General features: G+C 32.8%; 1 protein-coding gene across 2 annotated transcripts in view; it reads left to right on the top strand.

Moving 5' to 3' along the window:
• Positions 1–18,882, top strand: part of LOC106714286 — a 53,927-nt gene extending 35,045 nt beyond the window's left edge. The window contains exons 5-11 of one of the 2 annotated variants that reach the window (XM_045677832.1): positions 6,599–6,702; positions 10,737–10,919; positions 11,147–11,341; positions 11,749–11,925; positions 16,912–17,004; positions 17,644–17,728; positions 17,959–18,882. In XM_045677832.1, the coding sequence (XP_045533788.1) occupies positions 6,599–6,702; positions 10,737–10,919; positions 11,147–11,341; positions 11,749–11,925; positions 16,912–17,004; positions 17,644–17,728; positions 17,959–18,040 (919 nt within the window). In that variant the 3' untranslated portion in view covers positions 18,041–18,882. Of the gene's footprint in view, positions 1–6,598; positions 6,703–10,736; positions 10,920–11,146; positions 11,342–11,748; positions 11,926–16,908; positions 17,005–17,643; positions 17,729–17,958 lie in introns of both variants that reach the window. The other variant, XM_014507289.2, reaches the window with a different exon arrangement.
• Positions 18,883–19,111: the final 229 nt, after the last annotated feature.

Below are 19,111 nucleotides of genomic sequence, written 5' to 3'. Positions count from 1 at the left end.
TAAAAAAAAGATATTAAAAACCGTTTACATTCATTCATACAAATGTTCCAACATTAAAAACAGTTGGCGCTATGCCAACGCAAATGTTTGTGGATGTTTAAAACTAGCAATCTTTGTTCTTCGCAGAAGGAAGTTCATTTTATCTGTAAACATAGACTGCCACTGAAATAAAAGTTACAAGTCCGCCGGATTTACGCGCGGGACTTATAAAAACAAATAAACAATAAAAGCGAAGTTCAAGAACAATTGTTTTATAATAGATATGCTTACGTTATATTAGTTTCACAGTGAGGCAAACATGATATTGTAGTACTGCTATAGTTTGTTTTGTTCAATAGTAGTACTGCAACTGTTCAATAGTCTACTGTTCTGTCCTCGTATGAAACTAGCTTTAGACAGAAAATTTGCAAATGATTTAGTAACAAAGATATGCTATTTTAAACTATAACTCTATGTTTAAAACACTATCTTCTTTAAGACGAGTGAATGGAACTTGAGATCCAATTACTTATAATGAGGTGCCTTGTCTCACTTCTAGATGTATGGTTCAGTCAACGTGTCGAAGGAATCGGTTACAGTCTAGTAAACTGATCTGTATAGAAATAAACAGAATTTATAGTTACAGAATATTTCTACCCTGCCGTAGATAAAATGATAAAACTTGAGTTAATAAAGAACTTGTATCTGGTAAAATTATAATCAGGTGCGAATAGATGAGACGATAAGACCACAAAACGAAATGAATATCGGATGAGAGAGGTTTTTCTTTACACCAATATTTTACTAATACCATAAATGCGAAAGTTTAGATGGATGGATCTTTGTTAGAACGTATCTCCGGAACGGCTCAATGAATCTGGATGAATTTGGCATAGATGTAGAACATAGTCTGGAAAAATATAAAGACTACTTATTACGTTTTTTTTTTAATTCCGCGTGGACGGAGTTGCGGGCGACAGGTAGTAAACAGTAATTTAGCAGTAAGTACTTCAATTATAACGACCTATACACACATTAACTCTGTTAAAACATCTGTGCAATAACATATTGCCATCCTTTACATTCTATTTATCAAGACAGAGATAACTATATGTTTATGTGCGAATGTTTTGGCAGTGGAAACCCATGACGCTTACAGACGAGGTGATCTATCATTGTGTCGTAAAGTCTCAATTCTGTCATTTGACAGGCACTTTACGGCAGTCAAACGGTGTCACTGTGTTGGAACAAATCCAGGATTCCGGTAGCAAATGGTGTTAGAAACTATGTTACTATGACCCGTAAAATAGTCAACTTTCATCTCTTTAAATTAGTCAGCGTGAGATGTTTATTGCATGCTATCTGTATGATATTATTGAGAGAAAGTTTACTTAAATTTTGAAATAAAATTTTCGCTTCTTATGGTAGAATTAGACTCTGTATATATCGAAGTGTCTTTTTATGAAAACGACTGTACAATAGTTTCTCAATTTATGTCGTAGTCTAATCGTACATACCTTTAGAGCAGTAGCACAGAACCCTTAAGATATCACTGGGTATTCGTGGATTGCTTTGCACGAATTTATTGCAACTATCATGAATTTAGTTTTCTTATTATTAATCATTGGCTTGGTCTTAAGAATTGATTGTTGGTTACGGCCAGTTAACCATAATGAAGAGAGCGTTATAGTTGGGCCGCACAATGTCACACTCAGTTTGAGCTTACCCGTTTTATATTATTAAAGCTTGAAGTGAATCGAGATCACTTTGTGTGTAACCCTCCACGTGCAATCAAGAGCCCACGTGTCCCCAGTGCGTAATTTATATCAACAAGCTGATAAATGCGACGCAATATATGTTATTTATTGGTCAAAATTTTAAAAGAGATTTCTTAGTGGTTAAATAGGAAGTAAAATTTACAAGTTTTTTTAAATGCGTATAACACAATATTGCAAAACTTTGTTTAAAAAAGGTTTAAAATACTGTTTTACAGAAACAAAGAATGATTTTTAATTAAGCTGAATCAATAAAAAACAATTAAGTGATGTTATTTGTCGTCTCTGCGGTTTGAATTAAGTAAATTCAAGTATAACATATAATTAACACATAATATTTTAACTTAACTTCATATTTGAGTATACAAACCCTCTGTTCTCATGTAATATGAGTCTACTGGGCGTAATAGGGAAATATTGCATTTTATGGAAAGTCCTAAGGCTATGTAGTCGTAAAATATATTTATTAAGGTAGAGGGATTATGCGCTCAGGCTTGATATGTCGAAATTGAACTTTACATATTAAATGTAAATTTTACAACATTTTACAACCCATTGGTTTTGAAAAAATTAAAGCAATTAAAAATATGTTAGCATGTACTTCTTAAAGTCAGGATGCGGACTTAAAAATAGATTCTTTACATATATTAGTTTGAAAAAAAAAAATGTTTTTCTTTTGAAATTGTTTTCTATTACAAAAGATTATGCAGACATTGTTTTGAGAATCCGCGACATGTCTAACATTTGAAGCTAGACGAGACATGTTGCGTTTGGAAGATTTCCAGAAATTGACTAACATAGACGGTTGACAACACTGAAATAAATCATTTGTTCTCTGAATTTCCCCGAAAAAACATTGTAACTATTGTAACGTGTATTGTTCTTTTATGAAAAGGTTTTATATGCTGATATCTATATATATAAAAATGAATGCCTATATCCCTTGGTCACGCCATCACGCGTGAACGTCTGGACCGATTTCAGTTTTTTTTTGTATTGTCAGGAGAAGGTTCTTATGACAGAAAAAAATTAAAAAAATTTGATGGATGGATGGATAAATGGATGGATAATGTTTCTTTGAAGGTATCTCCAGAAAGGCTTAATGGATCTTAATGAAATTTGGTATAGATATAAAACATAGTCTGGAAGAACATACAGGCTACATATTAAGTTTTTTTTTAATTCCGCGCAGACGAAGTCGCGGGCGAGAGCTAGTATGTTTATAGTTTTATTATGTCTTTGAATGTCATTGTGGGTTGCTATGGGAGAGTTTGTTGTGATTGTCAAATCGAGAGATATTAAAATAGAGGTTTTTGAAGACTGAACTTTTTATTTATTTCTTAACTCTATTATATTTCAATTATCTGGTATGAAGAAGAAAATATATGAAAGAAACCCATAATGTCACTATCAGATGGTCTACATCAGCCTGACAGGGGGTCGGCACAATATGTACTACTCTTCCATACATCTCTATCAGCCGTCATATCTGAATTCACTCCCTTCTTACGTATATCCTCTGTCACACAATCTTCTTACTTCCTTATTTATGTGATCACTAACCTTTTGTTTTTCAATTTCTCCATCACTGGCGTTATTCACTTCTCTTAAATAACTTTACCAAATTTTTAATTACCATTAAAAGTAATTATAAATTATTTTTGACACTTGTTTTGTAAAAAAATAATTTTAAGCAAAATTGTCTCATAATTTGTCACAAAAAAGCTAATTAGCAGATAATTATCTTAAAGAACTAATAATGAGGCGTGAGAAATGAAATCTAGTGATATTGTAATTTCCAACCCCTCCGCTGCCAGTAACACGTAACCATATGACTGACGAAGTGTTCCCATGAGTGGGCTATTAGTGTATAATTTATTGACAACAGACTTTAGCATTCATAGCAGACTATATCTTAATAGGGCTTAGGATTTTGTTCAATTACTTTGAGAAGACGATACTGTATACATGTATATTAATCACTTTTTAATCTTATTCCTTCAAATCAAAAATAACTAAACATGCTGAAAGATTGTTGGATATTCAAGGGCTAGATGGATAGCAAATTGTGAGGTACATTGGGTTTAATATTAATTTGAAATCTTCAGCTTCAACCTTGTCACTTAAATTAACACGAGTGTCCACTTTAAGATACTTGAAAAGAGACACAATTTAGTAGGAAAATCTTATCATTACTTTGGGTACATTTCCAATGTAAAACTTTATAAATTTGCTCGTAAACTGTTAAACACAATTTTTTTGCTGTTACCTATTTTTATAGTCTTTTAAGATACGACTATTATGATAGTAAATATAATAAAGTATCAAAAAGGTTTAGTCGTGATAGGAATTAACCAGCTGTAAAGGATAAGGGTATAACAACCCCTCGGCTTATATCCCTAAATCAAAACGATATCATTTAGATTCGTAAGATTAAAATGTAATAAAATTTACATTATTATTGTAAACTCAAAACCTAAATCTACAGATTAAATGTGAAATTTATAAATATATACGTGTTATGACGTCATAATTATCGTCATATCTGACCTTGACTATATTAACTTTATATATCATTTTATGTCTTTGTAGCAGTGAAAAGGTTACATTGACTAGATGCCAATAACGCACGAGTGGTCACGGAACTGCCGATCGTAAGTAATTTGTTTAGACATTGTACATTATGTTACATACAAACTCATACATTATTAATAACATGAAATCAGCACGAATTTGCTAAAAAGAAACAAAATTATAATAATACTTGCGAGAAGAAACGTTACTATACTATACGATACTAACTACATTGCAAATATAAAACATACGGTTAGATTTATGTGGTGTAAAGTTTTTTTTCAGAGTGCTTCTTAAATAAAATCAACTAAAAAGCTAAGCTAGATTCTACCTAGTGGTCTCCGCTAACAATAAAGGTTGGATTATATTTGAATGTAAAAAATTATTTAAAGCTGCAGAATCAAAAGCTGTAAGCTTAAAGCTTATCTTTGTACTTATCGAAGCATGCAAGCTAGTCATTAGCAAGCTTTCAAGGAAACTATGAAACCGTGAAGTTGGTTTTACTCTGCAATTACGGTATTTTATAAAATGTTGAATACATTCTTTGCTCTATATCTTCGTCCCTGAAAATATACATAAAGACTTCGAGTCAGAGTGCAGAGTGCAAGTGGAAGTTTAATTTCCTATCCAACTTTGTTGCTTAGCAACGCTTCTTCGAAAACCAGGTCAAGGAGATGATTGCATTGTCAAGAATGCGGTTAAGCAGAGTAAATATAAATATGTCAATTACTATTTTTATTCTTTCAGACTAAATTTTTTTTATAAAACCTCAGTTTAAGTAAAAATGCCCAATTAACATTAACTTGCAACATAAATACTTCATTCCTAACTTCTAAATTTAAGTAACTTGTATAAGAGCAGTGCCAAAGTGTCTTGGCAACTGGATACATTTTGTCGCTTTGCACAAAAGTGCTTTCTCATGTCATCATGCACTTCGAAACTTGAAATAATTAGGTAATTTTTTAAATAAACCTATTTATAATTTGTAATATTATACTGAATTCTTATCAGACTGTAAAAATAGATAAAATGTTCTATGGGTTATGAATTTTTAAACGAATTTTATCTGTTCTTAGTTTGCTTTGTCGTCGATTGATACTTAGCTTTTAAGGGCTATCATTTCACCGTAATACAGGATGTAATTGAATATAAACCCATATCTATAAGTAGTAAAACACCTGGGCCTTAAAGCTTTGATCTTAAGTACATATAAATTTCGATCTTTTGATCTCTGTACGGAATTAAATATGTTTTTTTACAGTCGTATTTTTATAGCATAAAACATTTATCTGCTTGATTTAGATCAGGGATACCCAAATGGGTCGCTTAAATCATTGCTAATTCTCACTCTGTCTTCTTCTATTGACTTAAGTCAGAATGAAAAATAATAATAATAACAATAATTGATCTGAGGGTTGTGTAATGTTAGTCGATGTCACTATTCCACATGACGAGAATCTCGTGAAAGCTGAAAAAGAAAAATTACTAAAATACTTAGACTTGGCTCACGAGATTACCGCCATGTGGCGTATGAAATCGACTACCATTATTCCGATAGTCGTATCGGTGAATGGACTGATAGCGAAGAGCTTCGACCAACATCTTAAGAAGATCTCGCTAAACAGTTGGATTAAGGGCCTGATACAAAAGGCAGTTATTTTAGAAACCGCACGCATAGTTAGGAGGTTCCTGTCTCTGTAGCCCTCACCACTGGTTGTTTGAGTAATGGGATTCCGCAGCCGGTGGTATACTATTTTTTATATAATATATTTTGTTAATTTTTTTTTTATAAAATGTATTATATAAATAATAAGAGAATAAATGAATGAGATACAATAATTGATCTTAAAAGTAGATAATTTGACCATGGGGGGGTCTGTGGAGGGATCCCTGATTTAGATTATCTGCATTATAAAAAAATATGTAGTTTTTCTTTTGGAAAACTGATGATATTTGTCATTCATGGATTTTTTTAAATTCGTATTTTTAATCGGAATTTCTAAAGAATTATTTTCAGAAAGTTCACGAATCTTCCGCCATTAAAAAGCGATTATTTAGCAACTATAAATTATTATCGAAGTAAATGTATGCAATAAATAAACCTTGTTTTATTGATACCAATAAAATGTTAAAGAAAAGATAAATAAAGTTTAATTTTAAATCTTATATTTGTTAATCCGTGTCTGTAATTTCTCAGGACTAGCGGACTGTCTGACAGGGCCATGGAAGTTTAGTCAATTTTTTTTAACATGGATTTCCTTTGGTTCCAGATGTACAGGAGTCAACCACTGTAATTTCTTGCTGGAGGAAGACTACCCTCCAGCGGTGGCATGGCCACCTGGTGTGGTGTCTATTAAATACGCATGCTTTGATGGTAAGTACAGTCTATCGCCTTTCTTACGGAGGTAGTTTGTGATTTTTTTTATGGATAATGAGCTTTTAAGACACAAATATATTCACTCTATATCTTATAATCTACGAGTATTAGGAAACTACGCAATTCGTTTCTGTTTTGCAAATAGTATAATAAATTAATCGTCTTTAGTAAGTTGCGTATCTACTTCCGTACACCGAAACAAAATTTGTTATTTAGGGCCTATATTCAGGGCTGTATTCAGGACCCATATTATTTTATATAGCAGATGTTAACGGGGGCGTGAAATTGATTTGTGCGTTGAAATGTGACAGATGTATGTCAAAGCGGCATTGGATCGGGGAAACATCTGACGCTCAACAGTAATGACGTGAAGGGCCAGTACAGTTTACTGCAAAATAAGTAGTTTTGCAGCGTATCAGCTGTTTATTTCTGCGTTAAGGAATAATCTGTGTTTTTGAGGAATTTATGTTGTCGTGTACATGGAAAACAGCTGTCTGGTATACAACAAAATTTTAAACAATTAATTGTGAAATTTCTTACATTATTCGCCATGTGCTTTTACTTTGAATAAGTTTTCAATATTGAATAATTTTAGTCGACTACTTATTTGTACGCATAATAAGATAATAAAAGTAATTGTATATTATTTTACATATTAACACTGATTTAAAATAGTTTCACACTAACTTGTCTCCGAATTTTACCATAAACATATCAAAAAAAAAGTTTTTTTTTGCAAAAAGTTATTGTATCCCTTTAGGATTATCCTAAACGCAATTTACAAGGCACGTGCCAGCTGATTCCACATTTTGGATAATCAGACCGCGTGTGAAACGCCAGTGCAACGTGCAACCCATGTAACATTTGATTTATTGCTAGCTAGTTAACGCCAGGCGCATTGCTGACTTGCATATAATTTAGTTTGACATAGTAGTTAGTAGTTAGCGATAAATAATGACCATTTGTAGAGCGAACAAAATATTTTGTAACGAACCACTTAGTCCATTTTACTGTAGTAGATAACGCCGTAGCTTCTTTTTTGCTATTTCTATACATAACATTTAATAACATGAACTTTTACAGATGCAAAATTTTTACTAAAAATTCAAACACAAATGTAAAACAAATTCTGTGTTCAATTAAATTTCAAATTTTGTAAATCGAAAGACAGTCGATAGAAATAAACTACCCCAGATTCCCACGTGGCATTCTATTATTCTGTCAAACCAAATTATCCAGACCTCTCTTTATAACAGAACTACCATATAAATAAGTAGCCGTACATAGTTTTAACTAGCTTAGTTTACATCGTTGCCGATAAATTGTTACGCTTTACCCCAAAATGTTTCAGAATTGGGGTGTTGATAATGGAGTGCTACTATACTTTGAAAGGCACGCAAGCACGTGTTGGATTTTGTTGACATGCGAAATTACTGTATTTACTACAAAAATGTGGGTTGGTTGGTTTTACACCATGTGCAAAAAGATTGCAACAATATTACAAAAGAAAAAGATACATATATATATTGATAGGTTGATGTAACGTAATCAACACTTTTCTTTTTTCTTTCTCCCCTAAGTCCCACTAAGTCCCGCTCTACTACTGGAAGAACTGTCTAATATTAGATATTTCGAAAACTATATTTTAATTTACTTTTACAAAATGCTTTTTACTATCCTTGATACAATCAGTTCACACGGACGACCCTGACAAATTGTATCGCTGGAAATAATGGGATATCTGAAATGAGATCTCTAATATCGGATATTGAAGTTAAAAACGATGGCTCACACTAGAGGGTCTATATCTATTTACTTAAGTAATATTACTATATAAAATTCTCGTGTCACAGTTTTCGTTCCCGTACTCCTCCGAAACGGCTTGACCGATTCTCATGAAATTTTGTGAGCATATTCAGTAGGTCTGAGAATATCTATTTTTCATTTTTTTTAACTGCGCGCGGGCCACAGCTAGTATTACTATATATTTATCGATTAATAAACAAATTGAATGAATAGGTGAAAAATTACTCTGTCATGTAATAAAATAAATAAAAACAATTGGGATACGCAAAAAAGTAAGATAAGAGACGACGGCCTTACCTTCAGTTTCTGCGGTGTAAGTGTGTACATAACCACTGACCGCTGTACACATTACACACTCCAACGCTATCAAATTGTATTCATGTGTAATTTGTACAAAAAGATTACAAATGTTAGCTCTGTAGTAATATTATTATGAAAACATATCGAGTTTATAGTTTTTTTTTTTTCAGATAGCAATGTCTGAATGAAAAATCTGAAAAAATGTAACTCAGTTGATTGTATTGTAATACATCGATATAAATTTTTTTGGTACTAAATCTGAAATGTTAATGTTTAATCGCTATCGGATAATCCACGTTGAGCCGTGCCGTGCCTTATCTACCATGACAAAGTGCGCTCGGCTTCATGTACAGTTAATTTGACCTTCATCGATTACTTTTCGCATATAGCCATGTTTGTTACATTCTTAGAAGCTTTAATTGAAGTACTATTTAAGTTGAAGTCAAAAGTTACGTTGATTAAATTAAAGACGTACTAAGTACTAAAAGAAGAAGACCCTTGTCTTGACGCAGAGCCTGCGTTATTTGAACGTCATTGCTGAATGCTGACAATAACCTGACACTGTAAAATAGGATTTTGTTTATATCATAAGGTGGCAAACGAGCAAGCAGCCACCTGAATTTTCCGGAATATCGAAGAGGTTGCTTCATATATATATCCGCAATTGCAGATGCGTTGACAAAGGGACACAGAAAGAAGATATTTCCCCTTCTTATACGTCCCCTCCTCCGTCAAATCCACATCCCCAGTCAAATAGGACTAGAATTAGGCCTCTGGTACGTACACTCATGAGACTACGAGGCATCACTTCCATTCAACGCCTGGCTTCTATGTGGTCGTGGTGTTACATCGGTTAAGCCGACTCATTCGTTTAAAAAAAATATCTATCACTCTTCACATTATTGTAGGAAACAATAATGTCTATGTCAATGATACCTTTATGTTACTATTTTGTTTTTTTACGACTGTTTTAGGAGTGCGTTGACTCTGTGTGCATAATAATTTGGACATTTTAGTAATCACGTCAATGCGGTGAGTGGATGAAACGCTTTTGTCTTGTTTATAGCGTAGTTAAAGTTTGAAGACACATTTAATGTATCTATTCTTTGTTTCTATTAATGTTGACTGTCCTACACAATACATTAACATATGAAAAAAGTTCCGATCGTTTCATTTTATAATTTTTAGTTTACTTATTCAAGTCGTACGGTTCGGGTCGTATAGGTACTATTTTGGAAGGAACATGATTTACGAATCGCAATACGGATTAAGTTTCAATCCTTGAATGAGGCTGCGAATCACGAACCTCACACTGTGAATCCTTAAGGCTTTAAAAATAATTTATTGACAGCCTTCAAGAACGTGTCATTAATTAAATTCGTTATAAAAAAGTTTTTACCAGGTATTTTTAATGAAATGCGAAAATATAAAGCAAAGGTAAAATAAAGTAAACTAAAATACATATGTAGATGGCGCTTATTTTTATTCCAAAACCCGAAAAGATTTTTTAGTTTTACAGTTTAAGTCTGAAAGTACATAAATTGCCATATTCAGGTTCGGTGTTTTTCCAAATAGTTCTCTTACATTTCTTATAATTAATACACTAAAATACTCCCTAAGCGTCTATTTAGCGTTTCTGAGTATACTCGTAGCAGAAAGAAGAGAACCTTTCGAATTATATATATACTACATATCTTCTTATCTATTTAAATAAAAGAAAGTCGTGTTAGTTACACTATTTATAACTCAAGAACGGCTGAATCGATTTGACTGAAAATTGGTGGGCAGGTAGTTTAGAACCAGGAAAAGGACATAGGATAATTTTACCCCGTTTTCTATTTTTTATTCCGCGCGGACGGAGTCGCGGGTAGACGCTAGTTATGTATATTTACGCTTCTGAGAATGATGTTGGCTGTTGTTGATAGATTCGTTAGCAGTACACTACTGCAACCGGGAGGTGTTTGTGGCGGCGTCGGGTCCAGACAGCGAGGGTTATATCCGGACACCCGGGTATCCGCACTTCTACGTGGGAGATGAGTGCCGGTGGCGGCTCAAAGCAGATCCCGAACAGCGCATCCAAATCTCTATACTGGATGTCAGTTTAAGAAGTTAGTACGATAGGTTACGTGTACTAAAATATTTATGTGACCAAATGCTAGCTTGACTTATTTATACTGAAGCATTAAAAGATAAAAAGCTTATTTTATATTTGTAAGATAATTCCAGTGGTATTTTAATTTAGATTTCATCACCAAAAAATCTTACAACACTAATTTCATGAAAGGCAAGAATTTCGTCTACAATAATGTACACCTAAAATTGTTCAACTTTCCAGGTATTGGTCCATTCGAAGATCAATGTACAGATTTCGTGTCTGTGGTGGACTCGAATGGCGAATCGCTGCTGTCCACTTGTGAGCAGGTGGATTTACCTCTGAGGCTGACCTCCACGACGGATGCCTTGGAGGTCATAGTAGAAGCTAAATCTCAAGGCGCCTTTCCAAAGAGAGGCGTTTTATTACATTATAAGAGTAAGATATGAAAATTTTTAGATTACTTTTCTTTCTCAGATGAAATATCAAAATCTTATTTAATTTTACGAGGTGTTTACATGTGTAGCTACGAAATGAACTTTTAGCGCCATCTATTTTGTGGTAGTGAATTTTTGTGGTTTGCTTTTTGTTGAATTCGTCAGCGCCATCTGTTGAATTAAATTGAAAGTATTCAACTTTCACTAGTTCTCCTACTAGCTACTAGATGTCATTCAAATAACATTGGCATTTTGAAACAACATCGCTTCTCGTCAGTTCGCGGATCGCGATGTGACAGATGAAGACCTTGGGGCCTAATGTGCTAGGGGAGTGTATTTATTTTTATATTAATACGTGTCATGATATTATGTCATTATGATTTTACAAAAAAATAAAAATGCTTTTAGGTTTGGGATGTGTTACGTTACCAGCGCCATCTGATGGTTACCTCGTGTACCGTAACGAAGATGTTGCGCACTACATGTGCAATGTGAACTTTGTTTTCGCCGATACGCGACAAAGGGCGCGAATGATATGGTGCTTTGAAGATAACAGATGGAATGGGACAATTCCATTATGTATAGGTATGTGTATTTTTATAATACGTAGTAATTTTAGAATTTAACTTAATTTTAGAAAATTATTTTATACATTTTACTTTTTTTTGGTACACAATTTTACATTTTTAAGTTTGGTTGTTTAGTAAAGATTAAATACCGGAAAACTTTAAACTTTAGAAATGTCTCGTGTTTCAAGCATATTCACAATTTAAATAAATGCAAGCTTTCTTACAAAACTGTAGCTATCCTTTTTTAAATCCCTATCTCTACTAGCAAAAGAGTGAGATGGCATAATTCCCCGATTTTCGTACAATTATAAGGGAACAACTATGTAAGCAATAAAAATAAGCCTTATACCTCTGAAATAGAGTTGTAATTCGTTATTTGAATTAATTCGTGTAGGGCCTTTGGTTCAACTGCGTTTCAGTAAATACAGTACAAGGGTATTCTGTATTTAGTCGCATAATAACTCGCGCTGTCAGTCGCCATAGCTTCGCTTCGTTAGAACGACGTCTCTGGCATTTTTGGTCGAAGAAACCACGTGTCGACACACGAAGTGAGTTTATACCAAAAATATATATTATTTGAGTGTTATTTCATTTACTAATTCGGTTTCATAGTCGTTTTATAGTGATTAATAGTGTTTTTTTTTGTATATTTGTGTTGTTTTGGGTAAGCGTTTTAGTTTTAGTTAATAATAACAATAGGAAAAAGGTCACATAAAATAAATAAATATTGTATTTTAATAAACATAATTATTAACTTTGTTGGTTACACTTATTCCGAAGTGACCTTATAATAATTTAGTAACATGGAAAATAAACTATTTATTTTTTAATATTTGTTGTTACAATCTGAATAACATAATAATGAACACTAAACATGCAAATAAAATTCTTTATCTTGTTACGCTTTGGAGATAATGAGAATCGACAATGCTTGTTATCGGAACATAAACGTTATATACAATGAATATTATAAGCATAATTTTTAAATGCAGCGTACAATATTAATTATTCACATAATTTTAATATTTAATTGTAATAAAATAAATAAATTTATGTAACATTCTCATTTCATTAAAACGTCTTATTAAAAACACAGAATTGGCGTCAGTTGGTTGGCGTTCTATTTTTAAATTTAGCTTTACACCAAAAGCGTTCTTTCGCCAGACGAAGTTTATTACTTTCTTAAATTTTCTTTACAAGATATCTAACTTTTCGCCAATTTATTTCTACTACTGGTACTACTACAGATAGGATACATTTTTATTTATTTCCAATTAAAAATAATTAAAATAGGAACTTATGCTATTTAGAAGTGTTCACGAAGTTATCCTATCCTATCCTAAAAAGTATTTCGCGACCGAGGGAGTCCACCTCTAGGAAAGACCCGACGGACTATGAAAGTCACTGATCGACTGATCAGTTTATTTATTGCCATTGCAAAAATAGTAAGCGTATTTGTTTAATTTTTTTTTTATAAAAACATATCGCAATTTCTCTATCTTTTATATAATTCCACATCGGGTCGTTTTAGATTTATTTTTCCGCAAATATTTAAAATAGCTAAGTATTGGCTTGTTTATGTTTCTTTTTATTACCGGTGACCGAGGAATTTTACGACTTTACCTTATAGATACGTATAGAGATGTTGGTTAACGGAACCCTACATAAATATGTATGAATATTGTGGCTAAAATCAAATCGAATTTCAAAACATAGCGAGGGCGTTATTTTAAGACATAGTCATACGTAAAAACATAATTACTACGTAACAAAACACTTTTAGACAATGTATGTAGTTGGTAAAAATACAGTTAGAATCTGTTACATCAACAACAAAGAGAATGGCAATATTTAGTCGTTATATCTGATATTTTATTGTATAATTCTGAGATCTAAAGTTTTGGTTACCACAATAGCAAATGTGTCAACTAATTTTGTTTATATTTGTAAATAACTATAAACATTGTAATTATGTTCGTAGTAAACAGTAACAAAGTCGTAATTATAACATGATAAGCACGTTTCCACAATCAATGTCAACACACTGCCTACCTCAGTTAGGATTTAGGTCCTATTGTGTTGCTTTATCAGACCTCTCACAAAATCGCACGCCTTTTGTTCTTGTATAACGCTGTCAAATTAAATTGTCTTTATATTCAACGAAACAATAAATTCATTGTAAATATGTCCGGCAATGATTTGTAGTTTGAAGTTATGAAAAGGTGTATCATATTTAGTTTTTATATCGGCATATAAAAAGTCACCATTTTAAATAACTATATTGTGTGTATTTTTAATTCGGCAAACGGTTCAGCCGCAAAACATACTTTCTTATACTCATTGTAATTATAAAACTAGAACAAATTTATTATTAGGTCTGAAAAAATGTTATGTCAATTGTTAGAAATTGTCTATCTCTAATACCAGAAGCTTTTCGTAGAAAAAGTATGTAGGGCCAAATGGGAGACAAACTTTATTTTCGTTTATATGTGATAACTATTTAGTACCTTAATACATTGTATTATGTAATGTAAATGTTACTAGTAGATTTCACTTGTCGGACCTGTCACGCATTTCGGCTATAAGAGTTGTGCCAATCTGATTACATCTAGGGGGCACTAATGCGGGGTGTACTCGAACCCCTGCCGCATTCAAGCCCATTTCCGGCTTACAAGCAATTACACAAAAGATCCCGACATCGCCACCGTCGCGTCGTCAACTTAACGTGAAAGTAATAATTCAAGACTTCGAATAAAAGCCGACATAAGCCAGTGATGTACCTACACTTAAGAAAATTGTATTATCGATACTTTGCGAATTTTTGGATACCTGAGTTTAGTGTGATGTAGTTTTATATTTGTAACTAAGAAAATTCGACAACTGTAATATCAATTTTGTCATCGGTAAGTTCAATTGATGTCAATTGATACAAGATATTTAGCAATTCGAAATACAGGCGATGTTAGTTGTGTTGTCGGTTTTTTAAAGGGTGAAATCATGTAGGGTTGTTTCCTGGTTGACCGGTTTTTTGGAATTATGTTTGCTACCATGTTGAACTCAGATGAATTAAAAGACACGTAGATTTATGTTATGCTCGTGCGCGTACATTTATATTCCGAAAGTATGAGATACTGGATAGAAAGAAATGAAAGTTTCCAGAGAAATGGAATTACTTGCCACCTGTGAGAATTATGATAAAAAAAAATCAAATGAGTCTATCACTAGTTGTGATGTTGGGAGACTTAAACTTGTTAAATGTGGTCGCAACAACTTCGCAGTTTCTGACGACGTTCTTTACTGACCTGTACTCTATCGTGCCGACAGTATAGTAATATATAGGTGTGTCGGTACAGCACGGAGTTGGCGTCGCCCCGCTTGGCTTCGTTTTATAAAAGATCCCTGATTACAGTCGCGATACCACGGTTCGTTTTTAATTACAACGTAGTTGTGATATTTTATTTAATCACTTGTATACAATATGGAACAAAGCCATCGCATGTTTTATTGTTGCCTTTCTGAATTGTTCTGTTAATGAACCTTCGGTCATTGTCGTTATTATTTTATGACTGGGGTAAAACCCCATTAAAGCGTCTTAACTAATTAATGCAGGATAGTTAAATGATTACTGTTCATATTATAATTAAAAACCCCAGGGAAAAATAAAAATATTAACTTTATTTTATTAAAAAAAAATGTAAGCCGTCATGGGACGCCTGGCAGATGTGAAACATCGTGTGTGTACAAGTAATATGCATAAAAGATAATATTATCAAAATAAATCACATCAATAAATATATATATATATGTATACCTTAGTACAGCGTGGCGACCCGTCGCCACGGCAAGCGTCGCCACGTCAACAATTCAGTTTACAAGTGAGCCTATAGATGTTTCACATAAAAAAAAAACTTTATGATTAGTTTTTCGCGATTACCTGAGGATTTATCACGGCGTCTTTTACGGTAAAACAAACAAATTAAAGATAAATAGAGACTTTTGTTTTGATTCACATACTTTTTTTTCTTCAATTCAATTTAATATTGAATCTCCACGTAAACATCGGTGTCTATATATTTCACTATCGATAGATCATATAATGAACAACACTAGTCGTGTAATTACAAATAGTTGTTCTATTGATTAATACGTAACTCAATTATGTTATTAATTTTATTCCCTGGAGAATAAAATCCTACATCGTGTTACGACCTAGTTGGTTCCACACTCTGAAGGCTTCTTAGGACGCTGTTAATTTTATGTCGTAAAGCAAGCGCTACTTCAACACGGAGAGGTGCTCCTTTAGAATTTTCCCCTGTCTCCTTTCTATTCATATTTCCTCTGGCTTCTACGTAAATAATTGCATAATTGTAACACAAATGAATAAAAATTTTAATATAATTATAATCAATCAATATATGAAAAACCATAAGATAGACAACTGAAATTTTTAAAAATGCTATTTTTTTAAATAAGGAATAGATCAGTGTAATTATTGTATTAGTAAAATAAGTCTAATTATGGGAATACATAATAATTTTTATGTTATACGGTCGTAAGATGTCAATGTTTTAATTCTTCTAAAGATATGTGATTATATATATAAGTAATGTATATAACAAAGGAGTGAGAGGGAAAATAATGTGCTTATATAATTCTTACGTAGAATAAATATGTAAATAATATTTCTATATAATAATATTGTTTATATATTATGTAATATATTGCCTCAAATAACAAACGTGTATGATAAGAGTACTCTCGAGGAAAAGCATTGGCATAAATTATTATCAGTTATATCTTAGTTACTTAACAAACGTTATGTTATGTACGTTTATTACTTATATTCAGTAACTATTCAATTACCTAAAAATCAATGTGTATTAGAAAAATTCAACCGTTTGAAGCAAATAATCGACCTAGCCGACGAAAAGAGTGATAGGAGATCGGAAGAGATCTAACTCATATAAATATTTTTTTAAGATATGTCATTTTGTTTCAGAAGAGACGACTATAAAGGTCGTCGGGAACGATTCTGTTTCGGAAGGTCCAGATAAAGATACAAAACTGCCGCACAACGAGGCAAACATGATAGTCGGTGAGTTCAACTTAAATACTTAGCAAACCTTAGTATTAAAAATAGAAAGATATTTCTGCATATCAATGAATTAATGAGTAATTCGCGTGTTGGAAATGTTGGCGTAATTCCACAAAGAATCCTAGTAATATATTTTTTAATACTATCGTTTGAAATGTAAAGATTACACGTATGCGAAAGGCATATAGGCGAAGTAATAATGTAGAAGTTGAAGGAGATGTAAGAATTTCGTCTTGTCACCTCCCCTACGAGATTACTCCTATGTTTAAGGGTGTCAAGATCTTACCAAGGAGTTAGTTTACACATCTAGGCAGATATAACTCTACTAAAATTGATGACCTGCAGATCAACTCACGACTCACATGTCTGAAGCAGATCAGTGAACCGGCTCACAGTTTAGCTCAATTTGTACCTACACGAGTTATGATTTGCTTTTCAAGCTGCGAACTATTTGCAGCTCGTGGTTTGACACACATCTTTATAGTATACCGCGATGAGTTGTGTGCTGCCAATTAAGTTGTTGAACCGCAACTCAACGGTTCGTGTTTATGTGAACTTGTGAACCGGTTCAGAGCTGATGGCTACATCTAGGTGCCTGTTGTGAGTATATATTAATGTATTTATGTGCTGTGTGTGCAGACATCGTGATCCCGTCGCTGTTGATAGCGGCGTTGTTCATTGGCAATGCATTCATCGTGCTCATTATATATAAATACAGAAAACGGTAAGACTGATATATATTTTATATTATTTTCCCACGAAGGCGATTAAGTTCCACTCTTCATGTGGTATCTCCCTTTCGTAAACATTGTTGTGGAACTAAAAAAAACTTTTGATTATTTGGACAAACTATTTTAAGTAGCATAATGTCTTATTACAGAGTAAACAAATGAAACTAAACTAAGCATAGATTTTTATCACGTTTAATATTAATATAGTTTTTATTTTATTCAGAAAAACCGAAGACTTGGAAGATGAATTCAACACTATTCCATTGAACGTGAACGGAATGCATAGCGCGGGGAACGCGGTGTAGCGAGGATACCTAAATTTTGCGGATTTTGTTTACAATTTCATTAATTCATACCTACATTTAGAAGTAGTATAACCCAGGCAAATACAATAGGACGTAGATATATTTATGTAATACTATATCTTTAGACAACACCGTATTAAGCAAAACAAAATTGAGATTTTTTTCATGACGCTATTTTGCAAATCTTAAAAGAAAATATGTTTCGTAAAAATAGATTTAAAAGATACACTAAGACAAATTTGACGGTAGTTGAAAGATGTAAATAGACTATAGTGGTTTTTTATTCATACCTTGTAAGCAACTTCCGCAAATAACCAATAGACATACCAAGCTTAAATCGTCCTCTCTTAGATTGTCTGTGTCTACTGTTAAGGCTCATTCACATTAAAATCGCGTTCTGTGATGCGTTTTCATCCGATACTATAATCGCCATCGTATCGCCATCGAAAAAATTTATATTAAAATTTGATCATCGCCCCCTATCGGTCAACAAACAACAAAAATCTCATACTACTTTTGACGTAATTGACGATAACGATACGTAGGCGCTTTTCGCAAATATTCCTGCTAGGCAAGTTCAGACGAAGTGTAAGATGTTGCGTTCGTATGTGAATTTTAACGCAAATTGAAATCTTAACAGAGTATTAAGAGCATTTATGTTTCGATGATTTGATCTTTTAACAAATAACAATAATTCTCATATTATCCATAAAGTGTTAACTGTATACCAAAGATAATTATGCCAAAGTAGAAGAGCAATCTTTAAATAAACGCACCGCGCTCACGAATTTATTGTGAATGTAGTCTTAGTTCTAAGTTACCTTATTTATTTGTTAATAGTTACCGCAACAGTGACTAAATAATTTAAAACGATTATTAGGCGTTAAGTATGGACTGATAATGGATATGAAATACTCGATAACGTCGCTGATTAGTTCGCAGGTGTGGCACAACCTTTATTTGTCAGTCGTAATGCGTTGCTTCTTGTTGACATTTTGTATTTGGTAAATACTGTATAGATTCTGTAATGAATAAAGCACTATCTTTAACCTGATTTGATTTTATTTTCCT

This window comes from Papilio machaon, chromosome 1, assembly GCF_912999745.1.
Source record: "Papilio machaon chromosome 1, ilPapMach1.1, whole genome shotgun sequence".
Classification (NCBI taxonomy): domain Eukaryota; kingdom Metazoa; phylum Arthropoda; class Insecta; order Lepidoptera; family Papilionidae; genus Papilio; species Papilio machaon.
Note: the sequence above shows the minus strand (reverse complement) of the source record. Positions and strands in the feature narration are given on the sequence as shown.